The 16,467-nt window shown below is 34.7% G+C and overlaps 3 protein-coding genes across 5 annotated transcripts; 1 reads left to right on the top strand and 2 right to left on the bottom strand.

Moving 5' to 3' along the window:
* Positions 1-9,713: 9,713 nt before the first annotated feature.
* Positions 9,714-10,606, bottom strand: LOC6502734 (methyltransferase N6AMT1). Its single transcript, XM_001967301.4, has one exon. It carries the CDS (start codon positions 10,604-10,606, stop codon positions 9,938-9,940), a length of 669 nt encoding a protein of 222 aa, XP_001967337.1. The 3' UTR covers positions 9,714-9,937.
* LOC6496709 (SNAPIN protein homolog) lies at positions 9,714-11,129 on the bottom strand. The gene has a single exon (XM_044716089.1). It carries the CDS (start codon positions 11,026-11,028, stop codon positions 10,618-10,620), a length of 411 nt encoding a protein of 136 aa, XP_044572024.1. The 5' UTR covers positions 11,029-11,129; the 3' UTR covers positions 9,714-10,617.
* A 265-nt stretch (positions 11,130-11,394) lies between these two features.
* On the top strand, positions 11,395-15,376 carry LOC6496726 (transportin-3). 3 transcript variants are annotated; one of them, XM_001967303.4, is made up of 6 exons: positions 11,395-11,769; positions 12,186-12,310; positions 12,374-13,465; positions 13,523-13,689; positions 13,752-15,134; positions 15,197-15,376. In XM_001967303.4, exons 2-6 carry the CDS (start codon positions 12,197-12,199, stop codon positions 15,255-15,257), a joined length of 2,817 nt encoding a protein of 938 aa, XP_001967339.1. In that variant the 5' UTR covers positions 11,395-11,769; positions 12,186-12,196; the 3' UTR covers positions 15,258-15,376. The 3 variants fall into 3 exon arrangements, with proteins under 3 accessions (XP_001967339.1, XP_032309166.1, XP_014759266.1); XM_014903780.3 differs by lacking the exon at positions 11,395-11,769 and having other exon boundaries at positions 11,981-12,310; positions 12,374-12,886; positions 12,938-13,465; XM_032453275.2 differs by lacking the exon at positions 11,395-11,769 and having other exon boundaries at positions 11,973-12,310.
* The last annotated feature ends 1,091 nt before the right edge of the window (positions 15,377-16,467 follow it).

Genomic DNA, 16,467 nt, shown 5'->3' with positions numbered 1-16,467 from the left:
ATTAAATACAAAACAAATAAAACATAAAAATTGTATTTAAATAAATCAACATGGACTACAATTTCCGACACGCATTCGATGACATTTAGTTTTAGCAATGGTTTCTAACTTTTCGCATTCACTGTACACATTGTGGTCATACAGTAATGTTACCATTGTTCACACACACCCACGGACTGGATCTTTTTTGGTCTTCGCTTTTTTGGGAAGTGTTTTGAGATAAAAAAGAGAGCAAAGAAAACACACCGGGAAGTTCGGTTTCTAACCTATTTCTTTTCAGCATTTATATATTAATTATGCCTAATTTTAAGTACTTATGTCAGTATTAGAATGAAGGGCTTATTGTTCTGTTAAAAGTTGTGCAAAAAAATCGATAATCCTAATTCATTTGTAAATTGTAAAAACCGATCCACAAAATGAAAACGAGCAAGAAATAAACTTTTAATGTTACATATATCTACTAGTAAGGGTATCCAAGAACATATTTATACACTTTCGGAGTAGTCGATATATAATGACTGATATTTATCAAGAAATGTGCACAGTTGGTCAATCAAGGTACTCTGCACTGGAGTGCCGCCCAAAACCCCCAACGCTATCCTCCAATAAACCAATAAATATACACTTGAAACAAAACTAAACTTACCCATATACAACAACATCCACTGACCCACATCTAACAGCGAAGGCATTTAAATGCTTTAAGTTTAAATTTCGTATCAATAACTGGATAACTAAATCAATACAATTGATTTATTGCAGACAAAAAATAGTTATCAGATAATGTTGAAGAACCAAGAATTTTTGTAAATACCAATATGTATCTCCGAAGAACAAAAAAAGCATCCAGTAGTAGTGAAATGATAAAAATGAGGAACCACGTACCGAAAAAGAGAGTTTGGAACATTTTTGAACGATGAAATAAATTCATGTAATTACGTAAAAGCGAAAGTATACGTAGATATCGGATTGGCGTCCAATAGATGCCAATAAAAGTTTGTTTCAATGGTTTTGGGGCTGTTTTTTTGTTATCATCCAGAAGTTCCTTTAAGCTGGACAACAACCCCCTAAATATGGAGTGCGCTGAAAAAGGGGCGTAGGGGAGGGGACTAAAGGTACATAGTCCATTGATTGGCTATTGTTAGAAAGTGTTGCCGCACAAGGTTATATAATTTTTTCTCTAAACTTTATGGAACAAGAACAGTCAATAAATAAATATGCATTAATTATGTATTTGTTCAATTCAAAATCTAAAAAGTTCGAAGTATTTCTTTCCCCTCTTTTACCTTTTATGCCAATAGTGGCATACATATCGTTCTGTTTTTGACCCAAACTAGTTTCTCCGTCCTTAAGCATCGACTCCAAACGTTCCAAACATCCTTTTTTCGATGCACGCTGTATTATAAAACTATCGGCCATAACTGCACTATAGAAAGTCGCACAACTTTAATAATGGGGCAAATATTTGGAAGATTTTGACTTTTTCAAACTTGCATACTTTTGGGGATTCGAAAAATATTTTTGAAATAAAATTGGTCGCTTTCAAGTCTCCTTGATTCACGCATTCATCTTGGACAGACCGTTAAACCCGGAGCCGGCCGTCTTCAACAGAATACTTCACGATTATCACGCTATCCCTTTGCTTTTCTGAAAATATGAACAAAGGCGTTCATTTTGCCCTATTATTTTTTATACCCTTGCAGAGGGTATTATAATTTTGGTCAAAAGTGTGCAACGCAGTGAAGGAGACATCACCGACCCTATAAAGTATATATATTCTTGATCAGGATCACCTCCTGAGTCGATATGAGCATGTCCGTCTGTCCGTCTGTCTGTCTGTCTGTCTGTCTGTCTGTTTCTACGCAAACTAGTCTCTCAGTTTTAAAGCTATCGAGTTGAAACTTTGCACACACCCTTCTTTCTGTTGCAGGCAGTACATAAGTCGGAACGGTCGGGATCGGTCGACTATATCCTATAGCTTCGTTGTTTTTTAAGATAGAGGGTTGGGACTTTCCACACATGTTATATTTGATCAACATATCTTATGTACAAAATTTCATAAGGATCGGCCGACTATATCCTATAGCTGTCATACAACGATCGGAATTGGCATAACTTTGTTGTTTTTTAAGTTAGAAAGATGAGACTTGGTACAGATTCTCTTTTGGATAAAATAATCTGATTTGCCAAATTTCATAAGGATCGGCCGCCTATATACGATCCGCTATATATCTAATAATATAAGATGCGTGGCGCCACCTAGCGGACTGCGACTGAACTGCAAGGGTATATCAACTTCGGCTCCGCCCGAAGTTAGCTTTCCTTTCTTGTTAATAATCACATATGTAAGTAGTGTATCCACAGATACACTTAATGTATCTGCAAATACCCTAGATAACGAATCCCCCATAAAACCAGTATACCCTGCCATACCTATCAAATCGTATATAAACAACATTCCAGAGCCTACTGTGGGAATAATTCAAATAGGCTAGACACAAACCCTTTCCCATAGCATTATCATTGGCATCCAGACATAAACATAGACATAAACCATTCACACGCCTTTATCGACGACAGTAGACGTAAACATCAAACCCCTTTTGCTCCAAATTCATAAACAAGTGCCCATCCTGGGAACCTACATGTCAGCATAAAGCTCTGACCAATCAAAACTATTCAACCAAAGTCCATCTATGCTGCCAGCGTCGCTGTCACCGATAAAAGCTATAGTTATAAGAAAATTGAATTTGTAAAATCAGTTTTATAATCAACGATCAATCCAATAGGATATCTTTATAACTCATTCTTGAATTTAATAATAAAACTTATAAAATAAAAATCCTAATTTTTATTTTTTTATTTTAAATCGGGAATTAAAACATATAATTGGCGCAGTCGGTAGGATACAATTATCCTCGCGTGTTTTAAGTATCGAACTAAATACATCGCGAATTTATTGTATCCGCAAAACGAATCTATAAACATTTCTAAACATTAGTGAAATCACGAATGAGGATTTCTAGTGTGAAGTGCAACAAACAGTACATAAAAAATTTTAATACCAGGGAACTCAGCATTAGTCAAATCACGAATGAGGATTTCTAATGTCTATTTGAAATAAACAAATAAAATAAAATTATTAACATAATCAAGACAATTTAAAAAATAAAAAAACATATATATACCAAATTAAATAAATAAACTTTAAAATGCAATCTGAACAAGCATCCACATCAGCTGCAGCAAGGCACATCCTGTCTGACAGCAATATGAATCATTTCTTCATGCAACTAAAACAAATTGACAAATTTGATGGTGATACAATGTATTTAGCACTATTTATAAAAAGTGTTGATAACTTGATTACCCAATACAAAACAACATCGTCTACTCAGAATGAAATCATTCAAGGAGCTATCCTAAACCTCATCGTTGGACCTGCACGTACAATTCTTCTTAGGAATTCAACCCAGGACTGGAATGAATTAAGAACCTTACTCATCAGTGAATTCAACTCATCAAAACCCCCACATCTTATGATCATGGATTTACATAAAATTAAATATCAGAATAGTTTACGTAAGTTTATTGATGATTTAGACAAACAGACAAGTAAAATTTGTAATAAGTTAAGTCTGGATAATAATGCAGCAAACACTGTTATATTTTCAAGAATATTAGGTGATCATATAGCAGAAGTAATTCGTGAAAAATTACCATTACGAGTGTACATATCTATATGCAAATACGATATATCAACTCCAACTAAATTAAAACAAGCTGCTCAAGCTGTAGGTCTTTATGATGATGATGATATATATAATTTTTCCCGAAGTGTTGAAAATCGATATAATATACCAATGGTCTCCACATCTAATACTTCTAATACTAATAATTCTAATAATAATCAAAGGGACAGAAACCAAAATTTCAATCAGAATGTAGGAAACAATAGGAGTCAAAATTATAATAATCGTGGGACATATAATTATCAACAAAGACAAAATACTTTTGATTCAAATAGAAATTTTAATTCAAACTATAATAATAATTATAGATACTCTCAAAATCCTTCAGGTCAAAACTCTCCAAATTATAATCGATCTGTTAATGTTCCTCAAAAACAATCAGACCAACAGAATAGACCAGAACCAATGGAAATAGTTGAAAATTTTCAGACACAAGCCTCGGAAGAAACACAACAGCAATAAAAATAAAAATTGATAATAGACCATGCATTTGCCTTATTGACACAGGTTCCAGTATAAGTTTAATAAATGAAAATTTTTTAAAATATCCAATTAAAGAAAATAATATAAAAGTTCAAACAGTAGGAAATTCAGTCACTTTGAATAAATCCATTGAATTTATAATTCCAAAATTATTTAAATCAAAACAAAAATTTTTTGTCAAAGAATTTTCCAATCATTACGATTTTCTTTTAGGACGTAATATTTTAAACCTTACATCAGCCCAAATAGATTTTGGAAAGAATACTGTTAAACTAAATAATTACGAATTTCCAATGATCAATATAATAAAGGAACATAACAAAAATTATACAAACATGTTAGAGGATGAAGAACACATTTACGCATTGGAAACAGAATTAAAAACTAGTTATATTCGAGATGATCATCTCAACAGTGAGGAAAAATCGGCACTACATTCTCTAATGTCCAAATTCTTTGATATTCAGTATCATGAGGGTGACAATTTGACCTTCACAAATGAAATCAAACATAAAATAAAAACTAAACATGAAGATCCCATTTATAGAAGACCATATACTTATCCCTATATTTATGACAATGAAGTAGAAAACCAAATAGCAGATATGATTAAACAAGGTATTGTCCGCAAATCTAAATCTCCTTATTGTAGTCCTATAGTAATAGTACCCAAGAAAATGGATGCATCGGGCATTCCAAAATTTCGTATGGCTATTGATTACAGAGGACTTAACGAGATAACTATTGACGATAAATTCCCCATTCCCAATATGGATGAAATACTAGATAAGTTAGGAAAATGTCAATATTTTACAACGTTAGATCTGGCAAAGGGATTCCATCAAATTGAAATGGACCCAAGATCAATTCAAAAAACAGCCTTTTCCACCAAGAAAGGACACTATGAATATACTAGAATGCCTTTCGGTCTAAAAAATGCTCCTGCTACATTCCAGCGATGTATGAATAATATTCTTCACGATATAATAGGAACTCATTGCCTAGTATATTTAGATGATATTATTATATTTTCGACCTCCTTACAAGAACATATTCAGTCCCTTCAAAAAGTCTTCGTCCGATTAAGAAAATCCAATCTTAAACTTCAATTAGATAAATGCGAATTCATGAAAAGAGAAACAGAATTTTTAGGCCATATAATTACTACTGAAGGAATTAAAACAAACCCAAATAAAATTCAAGCTATTCACGATTTTAAAATTCCAAGTACTCCTAAACAAATTAAATCATTTATTGGTCTTTGTGGATTTTACCGAAAGTTTGTTAGAGAATTTGCAAAAATTGCTAAACCAATGACCCAGTGCCTTAAGAAGGGTTCAAAAATAAATGTCAAAGATAATAATTACGTTGAAGCATTTGAAAAATTAAAAACACTAATTACAAATGATCCAATCCTTAGATATCCAGATTTTGAAAAAACATTTGAATTAACTGCTGATGCTAGTAATTATGCTTTAGGAGCTGTCCTAGCTCAAGAAGGTAGACCAGTTTGCTATGCAAGTAGAACATTAAATGATCATGAAATAAATTATTCAACTATCGAAAAAGAGTTATTAGCCGTAGTCTGGGCAACTAAGTACTTCCGACCCTATCTATTTGGAAGAAAATTTAAAATTACATCCGATCATAAACCACTAGTTTGGTTACACAATATTAAAGAACCTAATATGAAATTACAAAAATGGAAAATATATCTTAGTCAATATGATTGTGGTATGAATTACATTAAAGGAAAGGAAAATTATGTAGCAGACGCCTTATCTAGGCTACCTAAAAAAGAATCAAATAATGAACAACTAGAAGAAACATTTCAAAACGAAGATGATTTACAAAGCACAGGAGCTACTATACATAGCGCCCAAGAAGATAATGGCAATTGTATTCAGATTACAGAGCGTCCAATTAATGTTTTCAGTCACCAATTAATATTTGAAAAGGGAAATGAAGATAGTAATGAATTAGTCCGGTATTTTAATAAAACAATTAATACAATAAAATATAGTAACATGACGGAACGTACAGCAAAAGATATTATTCTTAAATTTGTATGTGGACACAATTTTGTAATGTACATAAATAATGACGAAGATTTCGCAATATTTCAAAGGGCTTTCATGGAATTAATTAAACCAAATTTGGGAACAAAATTAATGAAAGCATCAGTAATACTTCCTAATATATCTACCTACGCAGATTTTCACGAGAAAGTAATTAATATTCATGAGAAAACTATTCATCAAGGTATTAAAAAAACATATGAAGATTTTAAAGCTAAATACTATTTTCCAGATGCACAAAAATTAATCCAAAATATAATTAATAAATGCGATATTTGTAATTTATGCAAGGCAGAACATAGAAAAGTAGCATTAACATTTGAAAAAACCCCTGAAAGTAAAAATATCCGTGAAAAATATGTAATTGACTATTATTTTATTGATCAAAGAAAATTTTTAACTTGTATTGATATCTATTCAAAATTTGTTTCAATTATAGAAACTCATACCACAGATTGGATCGAAAGTAAAAAAGCATTACTTAAAATATTTAATATGTTAGGTAAACCAAAAATAATAAAAATGGATCAAGATCCCGGATTAGTATGCAAATCATTACAAAATTGGTTAGAAAAAGAAAATATTGAGATCGAAATTACTAGTAGCAAGAATGGTATAGCTGATATAGAAAGAGTTCACAAAACAATTAATGAAAAATTACGAATCATAAATACACTTAATGATGCTGAAGACAAGCTCATGAATATCGAAAAAGCTACATATGTTTATAATCATGAAATAACACATGACACTACAGGTAGAACACCTGCTGAAATATTTATTTTCGGTATGAAACCTAATAAAAATGTCCAAAAAATAAAAGAATCAAAAATTGATAAAATTAATGAAAAACGGGAAGAGTATGAGGTAGATTTAAATTATGCAAAAGTTGAAAAAGATATGAAACGTAAGCCGAAACTTGTTAATCCATTTAAGAAAACAGGAAAAATTATACAAAAAGATGAAAAACACTGGCAGGAAATAAATAGGGGTCACAAAGTAATAAAACACAAAAGTAAATTTAAAAAACTTAAAAAACGCAATTTTTCTCGTTATTCCAGAAATGTTGAAAATTCTGACTCTGATATTGAAAGTGATAATAATAGTACCATGGACAACGTTACCATTAATAACGGCTCAACAAATTAGTATTGTCCCAATTACTTCAAAAAATGGCTATTTACTATTGAATACAGGAACTATAAAAATACCTCTTAATTACGAACACCACATGATAGAAATAAATCAAACAAAAATATTAAATACATACCAAGAATTTATAAAATATGAAAATTTATATAAAACAATTCCAGATATAGCATTAGCACTTAAACAATTAAAACATGAAATAAAAGGGATTATCCCATCAAATAGACAAAAACGGGGATTAGTAAATATTGTAGGATCAGCTCACAAATATTTGTTTGGTACACTAACAGAAGAAGATAAAAAAGAATTAGAAGTAAAATTAAATAATATAAAAGAAAATATGATAGAAAATTCAGAATTTAATGAAATCATTGGTATAATAAATAAACATACAGAAGACATAAATAAATTAATACGGGAAGAAGAGGAAAATGAAGCCTTGCACCTTTTTAGATACTCTTTACACATTTTTCTAGAATACATTGAAGATTTACAAATGGGGATTCAGTTAACAAGAATTGGAATATTTAATCCTAAAATATTAAAACATGAAGAGTTAGATGACATTAATGAAGAAAAATTATTATCAATAAAGACTTCAGCTTGGATATGCAGTCAAACCAAAAATACTTTTATTTTAGCCCATATACCAACATCTTTTAATGAAACTCAAAAATACAGAATAATTAAATATCCAGATAATTTAGGCCGCCAAATTGACATAAATGATAAATTTGAATATTTTATGAATAATAATAAAAGTGTTTATTATTTGGAAAATTCTGCAAATCCTTTAGTGGATGTAATGGATCAAAAATATTTAGTAACTGACCAATGTATTTCAAAGATCCTTACAAATCAATTAGCAATTTGTCAACACACTTTTATTTCAGAAAAAGAATTTATAAAATACATTGAACCAAATATTGTAATAACATATAATTTAAGTAAAACGCAAATTAACCAAAATTGTGAATTATTTAATAAAACAATTGAAGGAAATAATATTATACAATTAAGCCAATGTACACTTGAAATAAGAAATATCAAATTCACTACTTCAAAGAATATAAATGAATATAAAATAATATTGTCAAGTACCAATGTAACTCTACATGAACCAACACCAATTTTAAAACTTAAAGAATCATTAATCAAACAACAAAAACAAGATATTGTCTACAAATGGATTGTATTTATAAGCCTAATACTTATAGTTGTAAGCATAACAATTTATATAATATTCACTTATAAGCGTTTAGCCAACCACAAAGAAATTGTTGTCGAATTCAACAAGGATGTTGAAATTTCTAAAGGAGGGGCGAGTAGTGTATCCACAGATACACTTAATGTATCTGCAAATACCCTAGATAACGAATCCCCCATAAAACCAGTATACCCTGCCATACCTATCAAATCGTATATAAACAACATTCCAGAGCCTACTGTGGGAATAATTCAAATAGGCTAGACACAAACCCTTTCCCATAGCATTATCATTGGCATCCAGACATAAACATAGACATAAACCATTCACACGCCTTTATCGACGACAGTAGACGTAAACATCAAACCCCTTTTGCTCCAAATTCATAAACAAGTGCCCATCCTGGGAACCTACATGTCAGCATAAAGCTCTGACCAATCAAAACTATTCAACCAAAGTCCATCTATGCTGCCAGCGTCGCTGTCACCGATAAAAGCTATAGTTATAAGAAAATTGAATTTGTAAAATCAGTTTTATAATCAACGATCAATCCAATAGGATATCTTTATAACTCATTCTTGAATTTAATAATAAAACTTATAAAATAAAAATCCTAATTTTTATTTTTTTATTTTAAATCGGGAATTAAAACATATAATTTGTATGTGTTTTTGTAAATCTGTATTAAAATTATTATCATGATGTCATAATACGAAGAATCCATTTCTTTATAAAACTCTTGTCTATTTTAATATACAGATTAGATTCGTTTTAGTTTTTAAGGGAACGATTAGGAATTCAAATTGTGGCTTGGGTTTTCTAGTCTATAAATTTAAAACATAGAAATCTTAAATAGTTTTCCCATAATTAGAGTTTTTCTCTAAAATATTTTTTTTTCAAGTTCAGAGCAATCCTCAGAGCAATTGAGCGGACGTCTAAAAGTCCTTTTTTTTCTTGAAACCACTTCGATGTACCCGTTCTATATACATAAATAGTTTGGAAGTTTTTAAGAGTACAATATTTTTGGGCTGTAACTTCGATTGATTTAATTTGGACCCACTCCAGAATTAATAAATTCATTTTATTAGGCAATATATTTTTCGTTTAAAATTATTTTACAATTCGATTTAGAATAATGAAGAAATCAATTATTATTTTAAAAAATAAAAGTAAATACTTAAAAAAATTTTCAATGCATCTGTTTAATTTAATTGAATTGAATTTATAACCATATTAGAAATGCTAGAATGAGGTAAAATAATTTCACGTCATGTTAAAGACCTGGTAACCTTCAGAATGTGCAGATATTCACCAGGAATACGTCGTTCTAGGAACTTAACAGCCCTAAAATGGAGGCTGTCGAGATGTTTTATTATTTCATTAGGTTTGTTCTCCTGTAAAAGGAGAAGGTATAAAACTCCCGTCGGTGAAAGAACATCATCCAGTTTATCAAGGAGAAGGTCTGTAATGCGTCGGCCATCCTTGCCGCCTGCCCATGAGAAAACCAAATTGCGTTCGGTTGAAGGTTCGGCACCTGAATTAAATTGTTGAGTTTGAAGCTCCTCATCGCTGGTGACTACATAAGGTGGATTAAACAGAAGGACGTCAACAGTACGCGAACGTAATGCATCTGTTAGATTACAGCGAATGGGACACACCCGTGCACCGTTTCGGACAGCTGTTTTTCGTGTGGCATCACAAGCTTTAAGATTAATGTCAGTGGCCAGGCAGATTGAACCCGTGCCGATTTTTTTGGCCAAAGCAGTTATTATAACTCCCGAACCAGATCCTATTTCAACGCAAAGGCTCGGCTTCAATTTCTCCAAAAAATTCAAATCTTTTTCCAAAGCGTCGAGCAAAAGAAAAGAGTCCTCGGCTGGTTCATAGACATGGTCATAGTCTTCTCGGGTCAGGTGATCGGTGTAGGGCGTTTCCATCTTTGGCTTGTCTATGATATGTTTGTGCTTATAGCCGAGTCCAATAGAGCCTGACGCCTTCGTTGCTCCTTTTCGATTAGTTTATGCAGTCCCGTGAGCCGCTCTTGACTTGTTCCTAGAACGTTGCTTATCACAGTCACTTTGTGCTTTACGTTCAGCAGTTCCTTGACCTTGTCGGCAAATTCGGGTATCTGGCTCTGTGCTCGTTCGATGTCCTTTAGTTGAGCAGATAGTGCTTCCAACTGACCCCTGAGCTCCGCCTGCAATTGGATTGTTGTGGCTACCCGCTCGTCCAGCTTCTCGATGGTCGGCTTAAAGAGATTTGTGATTCCTTCGGCGAGAATGTCTCGCGTGGGATTTTGGCAGAAGTTCTCTGTGTTCTCGTCCAAGGATGTGACAGTGCTGTCAGAGTCCTTGTCCATTGCAGAATTGTACTTTAAAAGCTAAAAAATACACTTCGCTCTTGGTTTCGTTTTCCAGTGTTGGTAAACGCAATGCGTCAGAGATGTAGATTTGAAGGGGGTATTATAATATCAACAATCTCTAAAAAGAAAATACCTATTTTAAAGTCAACACTTGTTACAACGCGGAGTAAAAGTTTGTAAAGTGAATTCATTTTGAAACATGATAAATTAATTTTTTTTAACGAGATTTATTGCAGTGGCTTTACGAATTGTTAAACAAAATCTTTAAGATTTCGATGCAGAAAGAATTTAAATTTGGACATTAATTACCTAGTGAGCTTTGATTTTCGTATCTATTGGACTCACATATGAGAAAGTAAAATAGATTTGAGTCAGTTACTCTCAGCCGGCCAATCAGAGTAGAGCCACAAACAGTTTCAAAAAAAAAATTAAATGTTTCTATTTTAGAACAAGAATCTTAAATTTTTGTGTTATTTTATTTAATTTTCTTAAAGTCCTTCGGACAGTCATGCAGAGTCTAGTTTTTCATAACAATAGGGTTTTATTGCAATATCTTAGCGAAAAAACAAATAAATTGTTGTTTCGGGAAAACCCATGTCAAAATTACTTAGTAATCCTTTATATTTATATTAATTGAATACGATAAAGAAAAATATTTTTTTGAATAAGTGTGTTATATTTTGGTACATATGGCAGTATGTCCTAAATTTTAACAGTCTGGGAACTAAATTCTTTATGGTAACGCATTTAATTCAATATATCAAAATAAAAAATTAATCTTTTTTTGTCCTACAATAAAATTTCCAAAATTACGTAGTAAGCATTGATTTTTGTATCAATTGAGTTCACATACGGGAAAGTATAGATTTTGGGACCGTTATCCACGGTTGGCCAAACAATGCCACAAAAAATGTAAACAAAAATTAAATAGTTTTTAATCAAGATTTTTCGTTTTTTTTTTTTGTAATTCATGCAATTTATTTGCAAAAACTAAGTTAATACAATTTGAATAATGCGTACTGGCCTCCGATATCTATCTTTAACAGTCCTTGGGACATTCGTGACCGTATTCGCTCACCTCTAGCTACCGCATCTTAAGCTACCATCGCTAATAAAATACAATAATAATTATAAAATTAATGCGCTGATTTTAGCTGTTGATGAAATGGATACGTACTCGGTGGACGTGGTGTACCAAGCGATCAACGCACTCTTTCAAGGAAATAACCCCAAGGAGCAGGAAAAAGCCAACAAATGGCTACAGGACTTTCAGAAGTCGGTGAGTGGGACAGATAGATAGCGGTTAAGCCTGTTTTGGTAAATTTGATTTTATTTTATTAAGATTTATTCCTGGACGATTGCGGATGAGCTCTTGCACCAGAAGAGAGATCTGCATGCGAATTACTTCGCCGCCCAGACGATGCGAAACAAGATCCAAAACTCCTTCAGCGAACTGCCCCCCCACACTCATGAATCCCTGCGGGATTCCCTTATCACACATATTGGTCAAATTGACGAGCAGACTGACAATGTTATAGTGACACAATTGAGTTTGGCTGTGGCGGATCTGGCCCTGCTGATGGCCACCTGGCAGGAGCCAATCAATGATCTCCTGGTAACTCTAGCGCCGTTTCCTGCTGCTGTGTGGCCTCTGCTAGAGGTGTTAAAAGTACTTCCAGAGGAAATAGATTCAAGATATCTGAGATTGGGAGCAAATCGGCGGGAGGAGGTTCACAAACAGCTTGACGCCAGTGCCGAGTGTGTTCTGAAGTTCCTGTGTATGTGCCTGCAGCGCGACGATCTCAACCAACAGCGCGTTTGGAATGCCACCCTGCGAACATACAGTGCCTGGCTGGTAATCCATGCCTTTCCCGTTGCACATATATACAATAACGCCCTCACCCAGTTGGCCTTTCGACTTCTCACGTTACCAGATACCTCAGGAAAGCTCCACGATAATGCCTCCGAATGTGTTTGTGCACTGCTCTCATGTATGAACACTCGCCAGGATAACGCTACCGAAGGAGAGAGCTCTGTTGAGGCACAAATTTTCGCAGCAGTGTGCTCGCTCGAAACACCCTACCACCTAAGTGTTGCTCATGAGGACACTGACAAAACTATTAACTACTGCCGCATTTTTACTGCTCTGTGCGATGCCTTTTTCTTTGAAATTCTCGGTGATCCCCAGAAGCCGCACTATGGATTAAAAGGAGTGGATCTGGTGCTTCTTTGTGTAGGGCATTTTGATTACGAAGTTGCCGAAATAACATTTCATCTGTGGTACAAGCTCAGCGAAGATCTCTTCCAGCGGAATGATGATCAACTGACGGCTATGTTTCGGCCTCACATTGAGCGATTAATCAGCGCCCTTTATCGGCACTCTCAAATGGAGAGTGATCATGATGGCCTGATAGAGGAGAACAATAACTTTTATGTAAGTTAAATTAAACATTTTCATGTACATCTTGTTCTATATTCTTCCAAATTACAGGACTTTCGGCGTAAGGTCTCAGATTTAATCAAAGATGTTGCCTTTATAGTAGGATCTGGGGCATGTTTTAAACAAATGTTTCTAATACTGCAAACACCAGATACCACTTGGGAGTCCACAGAGGCGGCTCTTTTTATTATGCAAAATGTGGCCAAGAATATACTTCCGTAAGTTTAGGATGAATTTCTTAAAAGTTTTATTCAGTAATTAGTCAGTAACTATGTTTCAGAGATGAAAACGATGTTATACCCAAGGTGGTGGAGGCCATTTTGAACATGTCTGAACAAACGCACATAGCGGTCCGGTATACGGCAATTCTATTAATTGGAGAGCTCTGTGATTGGATTGAAAATCATCCTGAATCTCTGGAAGCAGTCCTAAACTTTTTACTTTATGCACTTCAGCAGAAAAATGGACTAGCCCCTGCTGCGGCCATGGCACTGACATCTATCTGTTCCGCCTGTCGCAAGAAGATGGTGTGCCATATAAATGGCTTGGTAGAGATTGCCCGCAGTTTAGAGAGCTTTCAAATCAATAATGACGTGGCTATTGGCCTGCTTAAGGGTATTTCACTTATACTTACCCGGCTACCGAGGGAGCAACTACAGCCGGCTTTGCGCGAGATAGTTGGCTTTCAACTTCAGCCGCTGGCACTACTAGTAGAAGGCAGTAGTGCAGCCAGCGTGCAGAAAGGAGAACGCAACGATCCCGTATATTGGATCGACAGAGCCTGTGCTGTAATACGACACACGAATCCGGACATACCGGATGCTGTAGAGCATCCCACAGTGGCAATTTTAAACGACGCTTGGCAGCTAATCTCGCGAGTGATGGACAAGTATCAAACCGACCTGCGAATCATGGAGCGCACCTGTCGGCTGATACGCTATGGGATTAGAATGGTGCGAAAACAAGCGGTTCTACTGGTGGAGCCTCTTATTAAGCAAATGGTGGTGCTATATGCGGTGCAGCACCACAGTTGCTTCCTCTATGTTGGCTCTATACTGGTGGATGAGTTTGCTAAGGCTCACGAATGCATTGGAGGGCTGTTGGAGATGTTGCAAGCATTTATTGAGCCCACTTTTGGCCTGCTACAGATGGAAAATGGACTGCGCAACAATCCGGACACCGTGGACGACTTTTTTAGACTTGCATCGCGGTATTTGGATTGCTGTCCGCTGCAGCTGCTCCAGAGCAACCTGATCACACCAATCTTCCAGTGCGCACTCATAGCCTGCTCTTTGGATCATCGTGAAGCCAACTCGTCGGTCATGAAATTCTTTATCAATATCCTTGTTTGGGGTAGGCCAGTAGATCAGTGGCTACCGAGCCAACAACGTCATGACGATTGTCGTCCTTTGGTTGTGGAGCTGGCTAACCAGCATGGCTGTGCATTAGTGATGAACTTGATCCAGGCCTCGGTGTTTCAGCTACACTCATACATGTTGGCGGATGTGGGTGAAGTTCTGTACGAACTAAAGCAGGTTGTGGGTAATGAGCGGATGCGACCTTTTTTGGAGCAGGCACTGGAAGCATTACCCAAAAAGAATAGCGGTGGCTATGTGACCGCTACACAACAGCAGTTGGACGATTTTAGCTGCACGGTATTAAGGTAAGAAAATTGGCACAACCCTGATTAACCCTTCAATAATTATTTCCATACCTTGTTTTTAGGGCGGACACAACGAAAGCCATTTCGCAAGCTCTGAAAACCTTCACGAGATTATTTCGCTAAGTATTTGGTTGTACATTGAAAATTATGTATGTAAATTTTGTATGGTGCGATATCAACTCGTTGAAACCGCACACAACTTTTAACAATATAGTTGAATAGATTGTGACGTTATAAGATAACCGTTGTGTTGTATAAATTTTCGAGTGCGGTCAAGAGATCCTCACAATTTATAACAATAAGATAAATTATTAATTAGTGCTTTCCTAGATTTAAGGGTACATCCCAAAATGACTCAGAAACAAATAAGGAAATATTAATATATAATATAAGTTTTAAATAATCAAACATCTTAGATAAAGTTAACTGTTTCGAGAAAATTTTGTTATTTATTTACAAGGTGGAAATGAGTATCGGATAAAACTGTTCGGCAACTGTTAACACTATAAAGCAGTTGTCCGATGTTTTTTCAGGCTGATATGGAATTCTAAGATTAAGAATTTCTATGATTCATAGAGTATTCGATAAATAATAATATAAAAATGAGAATACAGAGTACACATTGTAAAAATGGGAATGCCCTCCGGATACACTCCGATTCGTATTACGTGCAAAGGGGAAATACTTTTTATACCCTTGCAGAGGGTATTATAATTTTGGTCAAAAGTGTGCAACGCAGTGAAGGAGACATCTCCGACCCTATAAAGTATATATATTCTTGATCAGGATCACCTCCTGAGTCGATATGAGCATGTCCGTCTGTCCGTCTGTCCGTCTGTCTGTCTGTCTGTCTGTCTGTCTGTTTCTACGCAAACTAGTCTCTCAGTTTTAAAGCTATCGAGTTGAAACTTTGCACACACCCTTCTTTCTGTTGCAGGCAGTACATAAGTCGGAACGGTCGGGATCGGTCGACTATATCCTATAGCTGCCATATAACTGATTGATCGGAAATGCCATAACTTCGTTGTTTTTTAAGATAGAGGGTTGGGACTTTCCACACATGTTATATTTGACCCACATATCTTATGTACAAAATTTCATAAGGATCGGCCGACTATATCCTATAGCTGTCATACAACGATCGGAATTGGCATAACTTTGGTGTTTTTTAAGTTAGAAAGATGGGACTTGGTACAGATTCTATTTTGGATAAAATAATCTGATTTGCCAAATTTCATAAGGATCGGCCGCCTATATACGATCCGCTATATATCTAATAAAATAAAATGGGTGGCGCCACCTAGCGGACTGCGACTGAACTGCAAGGGTATAT

The sequence above is a fragment of the Drosophila ananassae genome, chromosome 3R, assembly GCF_017639315.1.
Source record: "Drosophila ananassae strain 14024-0371.13 chromosome 3R, ASM1763931v2, whole genome shotgun sequence".
NCBI lineage: Eukaryota > Metazoa > Arthropoda > Insecta > Diptera > Drosophilidae > Drosophila > Drosophila ananassae.
This window is presented reverse-complemented; position numbering and strand designations above follow the sequence as displayed.

Coding starts and splice junctions, on each gene's coding strand:
- LOC6502734 (XM_001967301.4), bottom strand. CDS start 10,606: ATGGAAACGCCCTACACCGATCACCTGACCCGAGAAGACTATGACCAT.
- LOC6496709 (XM_044716089.1), bottom strand. CDS start 11,028: ATGGACAAGGACTCTGACAGCACTGTCACATCCTTGGACGAGAACACA.
- LOC6496726 (XM_001967303.4), top strand. CDS start 12,197: ATGGATACGTACTCGGTGGACGTGGTGTACCAAGCGATCAACGCACTC. Junction 13,690..13,751: donor GTGGCCAAGAATATACTTCC/GTAAGTTTAGGA, acceptor ACTATGTTTCAG/AGATGAAAACGATGTTATAC. Junction 15,135..15,196: donor TTTAGCTGCACGGTATTAAG/GTAAGAAAATTG, acceptor CCTTGTTTTTAG/GGCGGACACAACGAAAGCCA.